Source organism: Mobula hypostoma, chromosome 30 (assembly GCF_963921235.1).
Source record: "Mobula hypostoma chromosome 30, sMobHyp1.1, whole genome shotgun sequence".
Classification (NCBI taxonomy): Eukaryota; Metazoa; Chordata; class Chondrichthyes; order Myliobatiformes; family Myliobatidae; genus Mobula; species Mobula hypostoma.
The window spans coordinates 6711420-6725620 of NC_086126.1; the positions used below are offsets into that span (position 1 = coordinate 6711420).

Here is a 14201-nt window from a genome sequence, read left to right on the forward strand (position 1 = left end):
ATAGGGTGCCGAACGAGTGGGCTGCTCCGTCCGGCTTCCTTGAGAGTTTTTGGAGTTGCCCCTCACCCAGGTGAGTGTTGTGTCCCACTCACTCCCCTGACCTGTACCCTCTCTTGGCGAGTCACTCCCCACAGGATCCCCTCCCCCCCGCATCTGCTTTATCTTCCCGTCATTTCAATCCGTTTGCCCTCCTCAATGCTGGGTCTACTGTGAACAGATCTGCGAGGCCAGGCGAGTGTCACTGGAAACACGGGGCAAAGTGGAACCCACGGTGACTCTGTCTCCCGCTCCCCGCCCCCCCCCCACCCCGTCACTTGCATCTGGACTATGATTCCCATTCCCCTCAAACACACCGGGGACGCCCGTCTCCCGCTCCCCCTAAACACAGTGGGACCCCTGTCTCCCACTCTCCTTAAACACGTATCCTTTTCTCCCTAAACACAGTGGGCTTGTAGAAGATGTCAGTGGACAGCCTGTCTCCAGAGATGGAGACCGAGAGATCGAGAAAGGGGAAGGAAGTGTCCGAGATAGACCAAGTGAATTTGAGGGCTGGGTGGAAGGTTGAAGTAAAGTCTCCTTAAAACCCAGCGGGACCCCGGCTCCCGCCCTCTTAAACCCAGCGGGAACTCCCCGTCTCCCGTTCCTCTTAAACCCAGCAGGAACTCCCCGTCTCCCGTTCCTCTTAAACCCAGCGGGACCCCGTCTGCCGCTCCCATCAAAACCCATCGGGACCCCCTCTTGCGCTCCCCGTAAACCCAGCGGGACCCCGTCTCCCGCTCCTCTTAAACCCAGCGGGACCCCGTCTCCCGCTCCTCTTAAACCCAGCGGGACCCCGTCTCCAGCTCCTCTTAAACCCAGCGGGACCCCGTCTCTCGCTCCTCTTAAAACCCATCGGGACCCCCTCTTGCGCTCCCCGTAAACCCAGCGGGACCCCGGCTCCCGCCCTCTTAAACCCAGCGGGAACTCCCCGTCTCCCGTTCCTCTTAAACCCAGCAGGAACTCCCCGTCTCCCGTTCCTCTTAAACCCAGCGGGACCCCGTCTGCCGCTCCCATCAAAACCCAGCGGGACCACGTCTCCCGCTCCCCTTAAAACCCATCGGGACTCCCTCTTGCGCTCCCCGTAAACCCAGCGGGACCCCGTCTCCCGCTCCTCTTAAACCCAGCGGGACCCCGTCTCCCGCTCCTCTTAAACCCAGCGGGACCCCGTCTCCCGCTCCTCTTAAACCCAGCGGGACCCCGTCTCCCGCTCCCCTTAAACCCAGCGGGACCCCGTCTCCCGCTCCTCTTAAACCCAGCGGGACCCCGTCTCCCGCTCCTCTTAAACCCAGCGGGACCCCGTCTCTCGCTCCTCTTAGACCCAGCGGGACCCCGTCTCTCGCTCCTCTTAGACCCAGCGGGACCCCGTCTCTCGCTCCTCTTAAACCCAGCGGGACCCCGTCTCCCGCTCCCCTTAAACGCGCAGGGAACTCCGCGTCTCCTGCTGCCTTTAAACCCATCCGTTCGTCGATTCCCGCTCTCTTCACACCCCCGCACCAAGCCACCATCTTTCTGCCCGCTCAGCCTTACTACCGACTGTCTGTCTGAGGGGCGGGACGGGAGCCTTGGTGCCTGGCCCGGCGGAAGGATGCGAGAGAGGTCGGGGAGAGGTGGGGAGCGGGCAGACACCCTCGTACCTGGATGGTGAGGAACCTGGTGAGTCGCTCGGGCAGCCGGCTGTTCTCACTGGAAAGGATCAGTTCCAACATGTCTCCGCGCAACTTCTCCATCACCACGAACACTCGCTCCGGGTCCTCGAACACGGCGTCGAGCGCAACCACCCCAGGGTGCTGCAGGTTCTGCAGATGGGGGTGGGGGGGGGAGAGAGAGAGAGGGCGTGAGGAAGCGAGGGAGGGAGGGGTGAGGGAGCTTCCCCCAGGAGAGCGGACCAACGCCTCGAGATCTTCAAGTTAGAAGAGTTTAGATTCAGAAACAAAACAAAACGCTTCGGGTGACCTGTCCTGGGCCCAGCACACAGATGCATTCACAAGGAAGCTGCGGCCCTTCAGCCCATCGAGTCTGGGCTCCTCCCATCGACCTGCACTGGGACCATCGCCCTCCATACCCCTACCGTCCATGTACCTGTCCAAACGTCTCTTACACATTGAAATCGAGCTCACATGCACCAATTGCGCTGGCAACTCGTTCCACACTCTCACCGCCCTCTGAGTGAAGGTTTCCCCTGATGCTCCCCTTAAACTTTTCACCTTTCACCCTTAACCATGACCTGTGGGGGTAATCCCACCTAACCTCCGTGGAAAATGCCATATAGGCATTTACCCTATCTATACCACTCTTAATTGTGTATACCTCCATCAAATCTTCCCTCAATCTTCTAACCTCCAAGGAATAAAGTCCTAACCTATTCAATCTTAGCTCAGGCCCTCCAGACCCGGCAACATCCTCGTAACACATAAATTCCAGTTGCTAGTAGCTCGACGCTCAACCCAGCACGGATGGAAAGCGTGCAAGGGAACCGGCTGGATTCGAACTCGGGAGCCTTCGCTCCAAAGTCCGGCGCTGATGCCCCTACGCCACCAGCTGGCTACCCAGTATCTGCAGATTTCCTCGTGTTTGCGTTTTTAAACATCCTCGTAAATTTTCTCTATACTCTTTCAACCTTATTTACATCTTTCCTGTAGGTAGGTGACCAAAACCACACACAGTACTGCAAATTAGGCCTCAGTAACACCTTATACAACTTCAACATAACATCCCGTCTCCTGTACTCGGTACTTTGATTTATGAAGGCCAAGGTGTCTAAAGCTTTCTTTACGACCCTATCTGCCTGTGATGCCACTTTCAATGAATTATGGAACTGTATTCCTTTGTTCTACCACACTCCTCAGTGTCCTACAGTTCACTGTGTAAGACCTGCCCTGGTTGGTCTAACTGAAGTGCAAAACCTCACACTTGTCTGCTTTAAATTCCATCTGCTATTTTAATTTTTTTAAATTAATTATTTAATACATTTCTACAAGAAACTACAGAAAGAGAACCCAACAACAAAATGGAGATTTATACGGTGCAAAACAAACAAATCCAATATGTAATTCATAGCAATTAAGAAAAAAAAGCACCCAAAAGAGAGCTATGTAAAATTAGTATCCACCCCAACCTCCCACTGGAAAAAAACCCCAGGCCAACCATTTTGCATATAAAAGAAAAAAAATCATTCTGAGCATTCAGCCCCAGAGAACTGTAAATAGATATAGAAAAAAAAATAGTATAATTCACCCAGAGAGTGGTGGATATATGGAATGCTCTGCCCCAGAAGGCTGTGGAGGCCAAGTCTCTGGATACTTTCAAAAAAGAGATGGATAGAGCTCTTAAAGATAGCAGAATCAAAGGTTATGGGGATAAGACCATAAGACAAAGGAGCAGAAGTAGGCCATTCGGCCCATCGAGTCTGCTCCGCCATTTTATCATGAGCTCATCCATTTTATCCTACTTAGTCCCACTGCCCTGCCTTCTCACCATAACGTTTGATGCCCTGGCTACTCAGATACCTATCAATCTCTGCCTTAAATACACCCAATGACTTGGCCTCCACTGCTGCCCGTGGCAACAAATTCCATAGATTCACCACCCTCTGACTAAAAAAATTTCTTCGCAATTCTGTTCTGAAAGGGCGCCCTTCAACCCTGAAGTCATGCCCTTTGATAAGGGCAGGAACTGGATACTGATAGTGAATGATTAGCCATGATCACAGTGATTGGCGGTGCTGGCTCGAAGGGCCGAATGGCCTACTCTTACACCTATTGTCTATTGTCTATAATGCCGACTACCAAAAGTATAATGTAATTCACAACAAAAACTTACCCAAAAAAAAAAGCTGGAAGTAAGGGATTGTAGCATACAAAAAAAAGGTTAAACTTACCCTAAAGAAGAATTGCGAGACTATTCAAGAAAAGGTCCCCACACCGTATGAAACTTTATGTCCGAATTGAGAAGTGAATAATTAATCTTTTCGAGGTCTAAACAGGCCATAATATCACTAAGTCATTCAGCGTGAGTGGGTGGGGCAGCATCTTTCCACCAACCGTCTAGCCAAGAGAGAGGCAAAAGATCATACCATTTTTCAGCCCACTTTTTCCAGCTGGTCCAGATCCCGCTGGAAGCTCTGGTTGCCTACTACACCCGCAGTCTTGGTGTCATCCGCAAGTTTGCTGACCCAGTTAACCACATTACCACTCAGATCATCGTTTTAATGACCAGCATCAGCGGACCCAGCACCGATCCCCGTGACTCCTGCACGAGTCACGGCCCTCCAGTCAGAGAGGCAACCATCTACTACCACTCCCTAGCCTCTCCCACACGTGTTGTCACGGAAAACCAACTTCTATAGATGTCCTGACTGGTTGCATCGCTGTCTGGCGCAGCAATTTGAATGTACAGGAACATAAGAAGCTGCAGCAAGCTATGGACTCGAATACATTACGGGCACACCCCTTCCCACCATCGGTGATACCTACAGGAGGCACTGCCTCAGGAAGGCATCATTCATCATCTAAGGTCCCCACTATTCGGTCCATTGCAGCTCCCATTGAGCAGGAGCACCATTCCCTCCAACTGCGCGGCCGCACAGTAACCGCAATGCCCCCACGCACATAGCCCTTGTTGCCACGCAGCCGGAATTTTCTTTTATATAATGTTAAAGTGCCGCGTAGTTTTCAGGCTGTGTAAAATAAGTATGTATAAAGGTATTTCTGCGGGGGGCAATGGCTGGTCTGCACAGCTGCAAGACAAAAAAAAAGAGGGAACGTTGGGCAGGAGGTATAGAAACCTGAAGTCCCACACCACCAGATTCAGGAAGCAGGTACTTCCCTTCTACCATCTGGTTCTTGAACCAACCGACACAACCCTAATCACTACAGTTTATCAGTACTTCGTTTTTTTTTTCTTATTGTTCTAGTTGACCTTTTCTTTTAGTAAAAATTATGTATAACTTATGTTCAATTAATTGAAGATCAAGCGTGATTTCCTGGTGGCCACCGACTTCAATTCCACTTCCCACATGGGCGAGACCCGCCGCAGATTGGGAGACCCCTTCGCCGGGCACCTTCGCTCCGTCCGCCACAAAAACCAGGATATCCCGGTGGCCACCCATTTCAGCGCTACTTCCCATTCCCATTCCGGCATGTCAGTCCACGGACTCCTCCACCGACATGATGAGGCCACACTCAGGCTGGAGGAGCAACACCTTGTATTCCATCTGGGTAGCCTCCAACGTGATGGCATGAACATTGACCTCCAACTTCCGGTAATTGCCCCCCCCCTCACCATTCCCCATTCCTGTGTCCCTCTCTCCCCTTATCTCCTTACCTGCCCATCACCTTCCTCTGGAGCTCCTCCCCACTTCCATGGTCCTCTACCCTCTCCTATCAGATTCCCTCCTCTCCAGCCCTTCATCTCTTTCACCAGTTTCCCAGCTCTTTACTTCAACCCCCACCCCCGCTCCCTCCCTTGGTTCCACCTGTCACCTACCGCCTTGTACAACTTCCTCCACCCGCCCCCCCCCACCCCGCCAACTTCTTATTCTGACTTCTCCCCGTCTGCAGATGCTGGAAATCCAGAGTAAGACAACATGCTCAAGGAACACAGCAGGTCAGGCAGCAGCTATGCAGGGAGGAGTAAACCGAGTCCCCCCCTCCCCCCGGACCCCTGTTACTCTCTTCATTTCTCCCCCCCCCACCCCCTAGAGAAACAGAGAGCTGAAAGAGTCCGGGGGGGGGGAGGAATTGGGAAGGGATCCTATCCCCCCCCCACCAGAGAGCCAGGGAGGGAGGGGTATTGCGATGGAGTCCGGCCCAGGATGGCAGAATTGGGTGGGCTGCGGAATTCTACTCAGGTACTCCCCACCCCACCCACCTGCGACCCGTTCCCGCTCACCCACCCCGTCCCACAGATTCTCCAACCACCACCCCGACCCCTACGCCCACACCCTTCGCCTCCCCTCCGCCACCCGCATCACCCCATCCCAGTGCCCCCCGGGACCCTCACCTGCAGGATGGTCACCTCGTTGCGAAGCTGGCTCTCCCTCTGGGTGGGGAAGCGCTGTTTGTCGATGACTTTAATCGCCACGTCCCGGCCTGACTTCCTGTGTTTCCCTGGGAGGGGGGAAGGAGAGATGGCGGGAGGAGTCAGGCAGGGTGGGGAGGGACGGAGTAAACTTGTTCTCCCCAGGACCCGCTTCGACCCGACGCCGATCATCCTCCCACGGCGTGAAGCGTGAGAGAGAGGGTCCGAGGGTGCGTGGGGCGGGTGGTAGGGGGTGAGGACGGAGGGAGATCCCGTGCAGACCCTCCCTCCCCCCTCCACCGGCGCCTCAATCTCACCTCCGAAAACGATTCCAAACTGGCCTGATCCCAGCACCTCGTCCGGGAATATCTGGTAAACGGCGCCGATATCCTGCGGGGAAGGAGGGAGAGCGTCAGAGGCGGGGATGGGTGGGGGGGGTGCACGCAGTGGGAGGGGGAGGGTGAGAAGTGAGGGATCGAGGAGAGAACAGAGTGAGGGGAGGGAGGGGACGTGGGAGGGAGAAGGGACTGGGAGGGAGAAGGGTCTGGGAGGGAGGGGACGCGGGAGGCAGAAGGGAAGGGAGGGGACACAGGAGGGAGAAGGGACTGGGAGGGAGGGGATGCGGGAGGGAGGGGACGCAGGAGGGAGAGGACGCGGGAGGGAGAAGGGACTGGGAGGGAGGGGACGCGGGAGGCAGAAGGGACTGGGAGGGAGGGGACGCGGGAGGGCAAAGGGACTGGGAGGGAGGGGACGCGGGAGTGAAGAGATGCGGGAGGGAGGGGACGCGGGCGGGAGAAGGGACTGAGAGGGAGGGGACGCGGGAGGGAGGGGATGCGGGAGGGAGGGGACGTGGACGGGAGAAGGGACTGGGAGGGAGGGGACGCGGGAGGGAGGGGATGCGGGAGGGAGAGGACGCAGGAAGGAGAGGGGACTGGGCGGGAGGGAGAACCCAGATGGAGGGAGGGGTAGGGATTAGTGAAGGTAGGAGGATGGGAGATGGGTTGGGAGCGTTGAGAGCCGTGGAGACCGAGGGTTGAAGGAGTGAGGGAAGGAGAGTGGGGGAAGAGGGTGGAGGGGTGAGGGGAAGAGGGGTGAGGGGTGAACGAGGGCTGATGCATTCTCAGTGACCCACCTCGCTGCTGGAATTGGCCCCGGACTGTACCGTGCTCTCCTGGGTCTGCTGTCCTGTGTCTGTCAAGAGAGGAGCCTTCAGTCGAACCCGGGTCGACAGATCTAATCACATCGCCCCCACCCCCACCACCACCGCTCCCTCCTCCTCCCACCACTACCCCCTCCCGCCGACCCCTCACTGACCTGTGTCCGCGTCTGGCCCGGGGTGCGAGGTGACGGGCCGCAGAGCCTGCCGGATTGCCCGCTCCCAGTCCTGGTTGAGCGCCGAGGAGGGGTGCAGCCCCGGGGGGTGCAGAGTGTTGGTGGGGGCGCTCCCCCCCACGTAGAGCGTGGTGCTGCGGGTGACCAGCTCGAACTCGTGCTGAGGGTCTGGGCCCGAGCGGATCAGCTGGACGTCCGAGAGTGGGAATCGCTGTGGGGTGGGGGCGGAGGAGAGAGTCAGGGGGTAGTGGGGGTTGTCAGCTCCCGAAATACCTCCCCCCACCCATTCTCCTCCGGTCCCCGCCATTCCCTCCTCCCTACCGCACTCAGCCCCGCTCCCTCCCATCCACCATCCTCTTCCCTCACTCCCCCTCCCTTACGTCCCTCCCTATCCCCCTCACACTCCACTGCCCCTAACCACTCACCCAGAGTTGACTCCGCCACCCTGGGGTTCCGCTGCGTCAGACTGGGGGCGAGCGGGGTAGGACGTGTCGGTGAGCCCCAGCAGGTGGGCGTGGGCGCGTGAAAACACGAGGGCGCGCAAAGTGTCTCAGGGTCCTCGTGTGGGTGAGTGTGTCGACGTGTGTGTGTCTGTCTGTGATTCTGTGTGCGTGTGTATGTCCGTGTCCATTAGACTGAGACAGCGCGCGTGTGACTGAGACGATCCGCGTGTAATCGGGGCAGCGTGAGAGTGCCAGGCTCGTGTCCTGCTGTGGATGGGAGTACAGTAGTTGGCACCCACCCCCCACGTCCCCGTCCGTAGCTCCCGGCTCCTGACTCCCTCGGCGCCACGCACTCACCTTGTAGAACTTGGTGTCGGTGTCGTTCTGGAAGAGTGTGATGTACTTCGTGTCCAGCCGCCAGTAGTGTCTCTTCCGCTGCCGGGAACAGGCGGAACGAGTCAGTGACCGACCGAAACAGACGGCAAAACAGCCGACAACCCCATCCCGACAGGGAGAAACAGTCAGACAGTACAGACAGTGACTCTGTACGGTTACATAGTGACCCTCACCCTGAATACACAGTGACTCTGTACAGTTACACAGTGAGTGACCCTCACCCTCAATAAACGGTGACTCTGTACAGTTACACAGTGACCCTCACCCTGAATAAACAGTGAATCTGTACAGTTACACAGAGACCCTCACCCTCAATAAACGGTGACTCTGTACAGTTACACAGTGACCCTCACCCTGAATAAACAGTGACTCTGTACAGTTACACAGTGAGTGACCCTCACCCTGAATAAACAGTGACTCTGTACAGTTACACAGTGACCCTCACCCTGAATAAACAGTGACTCTGTACAGTTACACAGTGACCCTCACCCTGAATAAACAGTAACTCTGTGCAGTTACACAGTGAGTGACCCTCACCCGGAATAAAGTGACTCTGTACAGTTACACAGTGAGTGACCCTCACCCGGAATAAAGTGACTCTGTACAGTTACACAGTGAGTGACCCTCACCCTGAATAAACAGTGACTCTGTACAGTTACACAGTGAGTGACCCTCACCCTGAATAAACAGTGACTCTGTACAGTTACACAGTGACCCTCACCCTGAATAAACAGTGACTCTGTACAGTTACACAGTGAGTGACCCTCACCCTGAATAAACAGTGACTCTGTACAGTTACACAGTGAGTGACCCTCACCCTGAATAAACAGTGACTCTGTACAGTTACACAGTGAATAACCCTCACCCTGAATAAACAGTGAATCTGTACGGTTACACCGTGACCCTCACCCTGAATAAACAGTGAATCTGTACAGTTACACAGTGAGTGACCCTCATCCTGAATAAACAGTGACTCTGTACAGTTACACAGTGAGTGACCCTCACCCTGAATAAACAGTGACTCTGTACAGTTACACAGAGACCCTCACCCTGAATAAACAGTGACTCTGTACGGTTACACAGAGACCCTCACCCTGAATAAACAGTGAATCTGTACAGAATCTTTTCCCCAGGGTTTTGGATGGTGACAGATCACGTGCAGGCAGAAGGGGTTTCGCCCGTGTTCGGTGCAGACCGGACAGTCCGAGGGCCCCATCCCGCATACTCACCAGTGAATCCGTCTGGCTGTAGTGCGTCAGCCAGCCCTCCTTCAGCACGGTGCTGCCCGTCCGCTTGGTGTGCCTGACCGACTGCACCACGCGCATCAGCGGGATGTTGTTGGAGAACGTCGGGCTGTGCGGCAGGGAGCGGGGGGGGGAGACAGAGAGAGAGAGAGAGAGTAAACGACGGGTGACATCCTGAGCTTGGAAGCCCTGGCATTCCATATCAGCCCTCCCCACCCCAGGACCAGAAGCTGAGAGTTGATCGTCAACGACGAGAAACCAGCACTCGATCTGTGATCCGACATTGCGGAAACTTCAATGACTCAGGCGAAGGGAACGGGGCTACAGGTTCAGTAAGGTGATCCAGTAGTAGGTTTTATGAGGAATGTTGACTCCTTGCCCATTGTGGGAGATGCAAAAGCTGGAATCAGTAAGTTCAAGGTTATCTTCTCTACCCTGCTGTCATCAGACTCTCTACGACAGACCTCTTGTACGCTACGATGGACTCCTGACATCACAGTCTCCTCGGTACTGCAACTTCTCCGTAATTATAACATGACTGTGTGGCCAGGCACAGCTCAAAAGCCAACCACAAATTTGCCGATGATACAACCACTGTTGGCAGAATCTCAGATGGTGACGAGGGGGCGCACAGGAGCGAGATGTACCAGCTTGTTGAGTGGTGTATCAACAACCTTGCACTCAATGTCAGTAAGACCAAAGAGCTGATTGTGAACTTCAGAAAGGGCAAGATGAGGGAACACACACACACACCAGTCCTCATACTATCATAGTAATCATAGATTAGTATCTGAATGGAGTCGTTAGGAAAAGGGGAAGTACAACGAGATCTAGGTGTCCTTGTTCATCAGTCACTGAAAGCAAGCATGCAGGTACAGCAGGCAGTGAAGAAAGCTATTGGCATGTTGGCCTTCATAACAAGGGGAGTTGAGTATCGGAGCAAAGAGGTCCTTCTGCAGCTGTACAGGGCCCTGGTGAGACCACACCTGGAGTATTGTGTGAAATCTTGGTCTCCAAATTTGAGGAAGGATATTCGTGCTACTGAGGGAGTTCAGCGTAGGTTCACGAGGTTAATTCCCGGGATGGCGGGACTGTCATATGTTGAAAGATTGGAGCGACTGGGCTTGTATACTCTGGAATTTAGAAGGATGAGAGGGGATCTGATTGAAACATGTAAGATTATTAAGGGAACATACATCAAAGTTGCTGGTGAACGCAGCAGGCCAAGCAGCATCTATAGGAAGAGGTGCAGTCGACGTTTCAGGCCGAGACCCTTCGCCAGGACGGTCTCGGCCTGAAACGTCGACTGCACCTCTTCCTATAGATGCTGCTTGGCCTGCTGCGTTCACCAGCAACTTTGATGTATGTTGCTTGAATTTCCAGCATCTGCAGAATTCCTGTTGTTTGAGATTATTAAGTGATTGGACACGCTAGAGGCAGGAAACATGTTCCCGATGTTGGGTGAGTCCAGAACCAGAGGCCACAGTTTGAGAATAAGTTTGAGACCACTTAGAACGGAGTTGAGGAAAAAACTTTTTCACCCAGAGAGTTGTGGATCTGTGGAATGCTCTGCCTCAGAAGGCAGTGGAGGCCAATTCTCTGGATGCTTTCAAGAAAGAGTTAGATAGAGCTCTTAAAGATAGCGGAGTGAAGGGATATGGGGAGAAGGCAGGAACTGGATACTGATTGTGGATGATCAGCCGTGATCACAGTGAATGGTGGTGCTGGCTCGAAGGGCTGAATGGCCTACTCCTGCACCTATTGTCTATTGTCACAGAGGGGTCAGAAGTGGAGAGAGTGAGCAGTTTCAGGTTCCGGGGTGTCAAGATCTCCGAGGATCTAACCTGGTCCCAACATATCGATGCAGCAACAGAGACTGTGGCTACATTTCATCAGGAGCTGGAGATTTGGCTTGTCACTTGAAACACTTGATAATTTTTACAGATATACCATTGAGAGCATTCTGACTGGCCGCATCACCGTCTGTTACGGGGGGGGGAGAGGGGGCTACTGCACAGGATCGAGGGAAGCTGCAGGGAGTTGTAAACTCAGTCAGCTCCATCACGAGCACCAGCCTCCGTAGTATCCAGGACATCTTCAAGGAGCGATGCCTCAGAAAGGCAGCGTCCATCATTAAGGGCTCCCACCACCCAGGTCATTCCCCCTTCTCATTGCTACCATCAGGAAGGAGGTACAGGAGCCTGAAGACACACACTCAACGATTCAGGAACAGCTTCTTCCCCTCTGCCATCCGATTTCTGAATGGACATCGAACCCATGAACACTACCTCTCTACTTTTTTGAAAAAGAAATTTCTGGCTTTGCACTATTTAACTATTCTATATATAATTCACATTTTTTCTCTATATTATCATGTATTGCATTGTACTGTTGCCACAAAGTTAACAAATTTCACGACACACGCTGGTGATATAAAACCCGATTCTGATTCTCTCTGCGTTCCGCCTCAACGTACTGAAGTGACAAACTTCGGGAGGATGGCAAAAAAAAAACAAGAGTGTCAATAAAAAGCCAACTTCTGACGTTAGCCAGGGCACTTTCCGGGACGCAGTCCGCGGGCTCCCTACCGATAGCTCCCGAGCTCCCCCCGCTTACCCTCAGCGGCCCCGGTTCCACGCGGAAAACTTGTTACTTGGTGTATCTAATGAAGCATTTGAGGAGAAGGTGGACGTTTATGGGGGGGGGGCGTCACAGCGGTTCTTGGCCACCGAGGGCGCGAGTGCGTCGGCCCTTGCCTGCTCAGTCACAGAAGGGTCAGTTCGTTCCTCCAGCAGACGTGTCATTGTGAAAGGGTGGGAGGGGGTGCGAGGGAGCGCCCCGCCTGAGTGAGGGATCACCCCACCTGAGCGAGGGATCGCCCCAGCTGAGTGAGGGAGCGCCCCAGCTGAGTGAGGGATCACCCCACCTCAATGAGGGAGCACCCCACCTGAGTGAGGGATCACCCTATTTAATGGGAAGGGCAGTTGAGGGAGCACCTGGCCTTCAGAGGGTGTGGGACCCCCACCTGCCCTGGGGGAGCGCCTCACCTGCACGAAGAGGTGCCCTACCCGCGGGAGGGGCAGGTGGGATCTTGCTGTGCCTGAAATGACGGCTGCGCTCTGCTCCCCTGAGCAGCCACGGCCTCACTGGCTGGCACGGATAACCCGGTGATCCGGGAGGGAATGGGGAAAGGGGGTGATCCCCCGGGAGACCTACCTGAGGGGTCCCGAGTGATCGTCCGGGCTGGTGTCCGTCGGGGAGCCCGGCTCCGCAGTGATGTCCGGAATGTTCTCCAGCACCTCTGGAGTCTGGGAGTCGGAATCCTGGACCTCCTCCTCTGCCTCTCCCGATGGATCCCCTGCCTCGGGATTCTGACCCTCTGGGAAGGCACAGAGGTGGAGGAACATAAGAACATGAGAAATAGGAGCAGGAATCAGCCATCTGGCCCGTCGAGCCTGCTCCGCCATTCAATAAGATCACGGCTGATCTGACCATGGACTCATCTCCACCTACCTGCCTTTTCCCCTTAACCCTTAATTCTCCTACTGTGCAAAAATCTATCCAACCTTGTCTTAAATGTATTTACTGAGGTAGCCTCCACTGCTTCATTGGGCAGAGAATTCCACAGATTCACCACTCTCTGGGAAAAGCAGTTCCTCATCATCTCTGTCCTAAATCTACTCCCCTGAATCTTGAGGCTATGTCCCCTAGTTCTAGTCTCACCTACCAGTGGAAATAACTTTCCTGCCTCTATCTTATCATAATTTTATATGTTTCTATATGATCTCCTCTCATTCTTCTGAATTCCAGAGCGTACAGTCCCAGGCAACTCAATCTTTCCTCATGGTCTAACCCCCTCATCTCTGGAATCAACCTGGTTCCACCTCCAAAGCCAGTATATCCTTCCTCAAGTAAGGAGACCAGAACTGCACACAGTTCTCCAGGTGCTGCCTCACCAGTACCCTGTACAGTTGCAGCATAACCTCCCTGCTCTTAAATTCAATCCCTCTGGCAATGAAGGCCAACAACCCATTTGCCTTCTTGATAGCCTGCTGCACCTGCAAACCAACCTTTTGTGATTCATACACAAACACTCCCAAGTCCCTCTGCAATCTTTTACCATTTCAATAATAGAACATAGAACGTAGAATAGTACAGCACAGTACAGGCCCTTCGGCCCACAATGTTGTGCCCACCCTCAAACCCTGCCTCCCATATAAGCCCCCACCTTAAATTCCTCCATATACCTGTCCAGTAGTCTCTCAAACTTCACTCGTGTATCTGCCTCCACCACTGACTCAGGCAGTGCATTCCACGCAGCAGCCACTCTCTGAGTAAAAAACCTTCCTCTAATATCCCCCTTGAACTTCCCACCCCTTACCTTAAAGCCATGTCCTCTTGTATTGAGCAGTGGTGCCCTGGGGAAGAGGCGCTGGCTATCCACTCTATCTATTCCTCTTATTATCTTGTGCACCTCTATCATGTCTCCTCTCATCCTCCTTCTGTCCAAAGAGTAAAGCTCTAATCTGCTCTTTCTTTTTCCCTTCCGAAGTGGATGACCTCATATTTACCAACATTGTACTCCATCTGCCAGACCCTTGCCCACTCGCTAAACCTACCTATATCTCCTTCAGCTGCCCCCCTCTCATTACATAGGGTGATCCCTCACTCAGATGAGGAGCTCCCTCGAGTAGGTGGGGGTGGGTCGGGTGCTCCCTCACATGAGTGG

The 14201-nt window shown here is 54.2% G+C and overlaps 1 protein-coding gene across 2 annotated transcripts in view; it reads right to left on the reverse strand.

The window, feature by feature from the left end:
• The window catches only part of LOC134339822 (serine/threonine-protein kinase D3-like), a 52000-nt gene that overhangs the window by 7914 nt on the left and 29885 nt on the right, over positions 1-14201 (reverse strand). For both annotated transcript variants that reach the window (XR_010016452.1, XM_063036653.1), the window contains exons 7-14: positions 12689-12851; positions 9458-9581; positions 8190-8267; positions 7372-7600; positions 7190-7248; positions 6375-6447; positions 6040-6146; positions 1674-1835 (exon numbers count right to left, since the gene is read on the reverse strand). Coding sequence is in view for 1 of the 2 variants with exons in the window: in XM_063036653.1 (XP_062892723.1) it covers positions 1674-1835; positions 6040-6146; positions 6375-6447; positions 7190-7248; positions 7372-7600; positions 8190-8267; positions 9458-9581; positions 12689-12851 (995 nt within the window). In the remaining variant the exon portion in view is untranslated. The remainder of the gene's footprint in view (positions 1-1673; positions 1836-6039; positions 6147-6374; positions 6448-7189; positions 7249-7371; positions 7601-8189; positions 8268-9457; positions 9582-12688; positions 12852-14201) is intronic.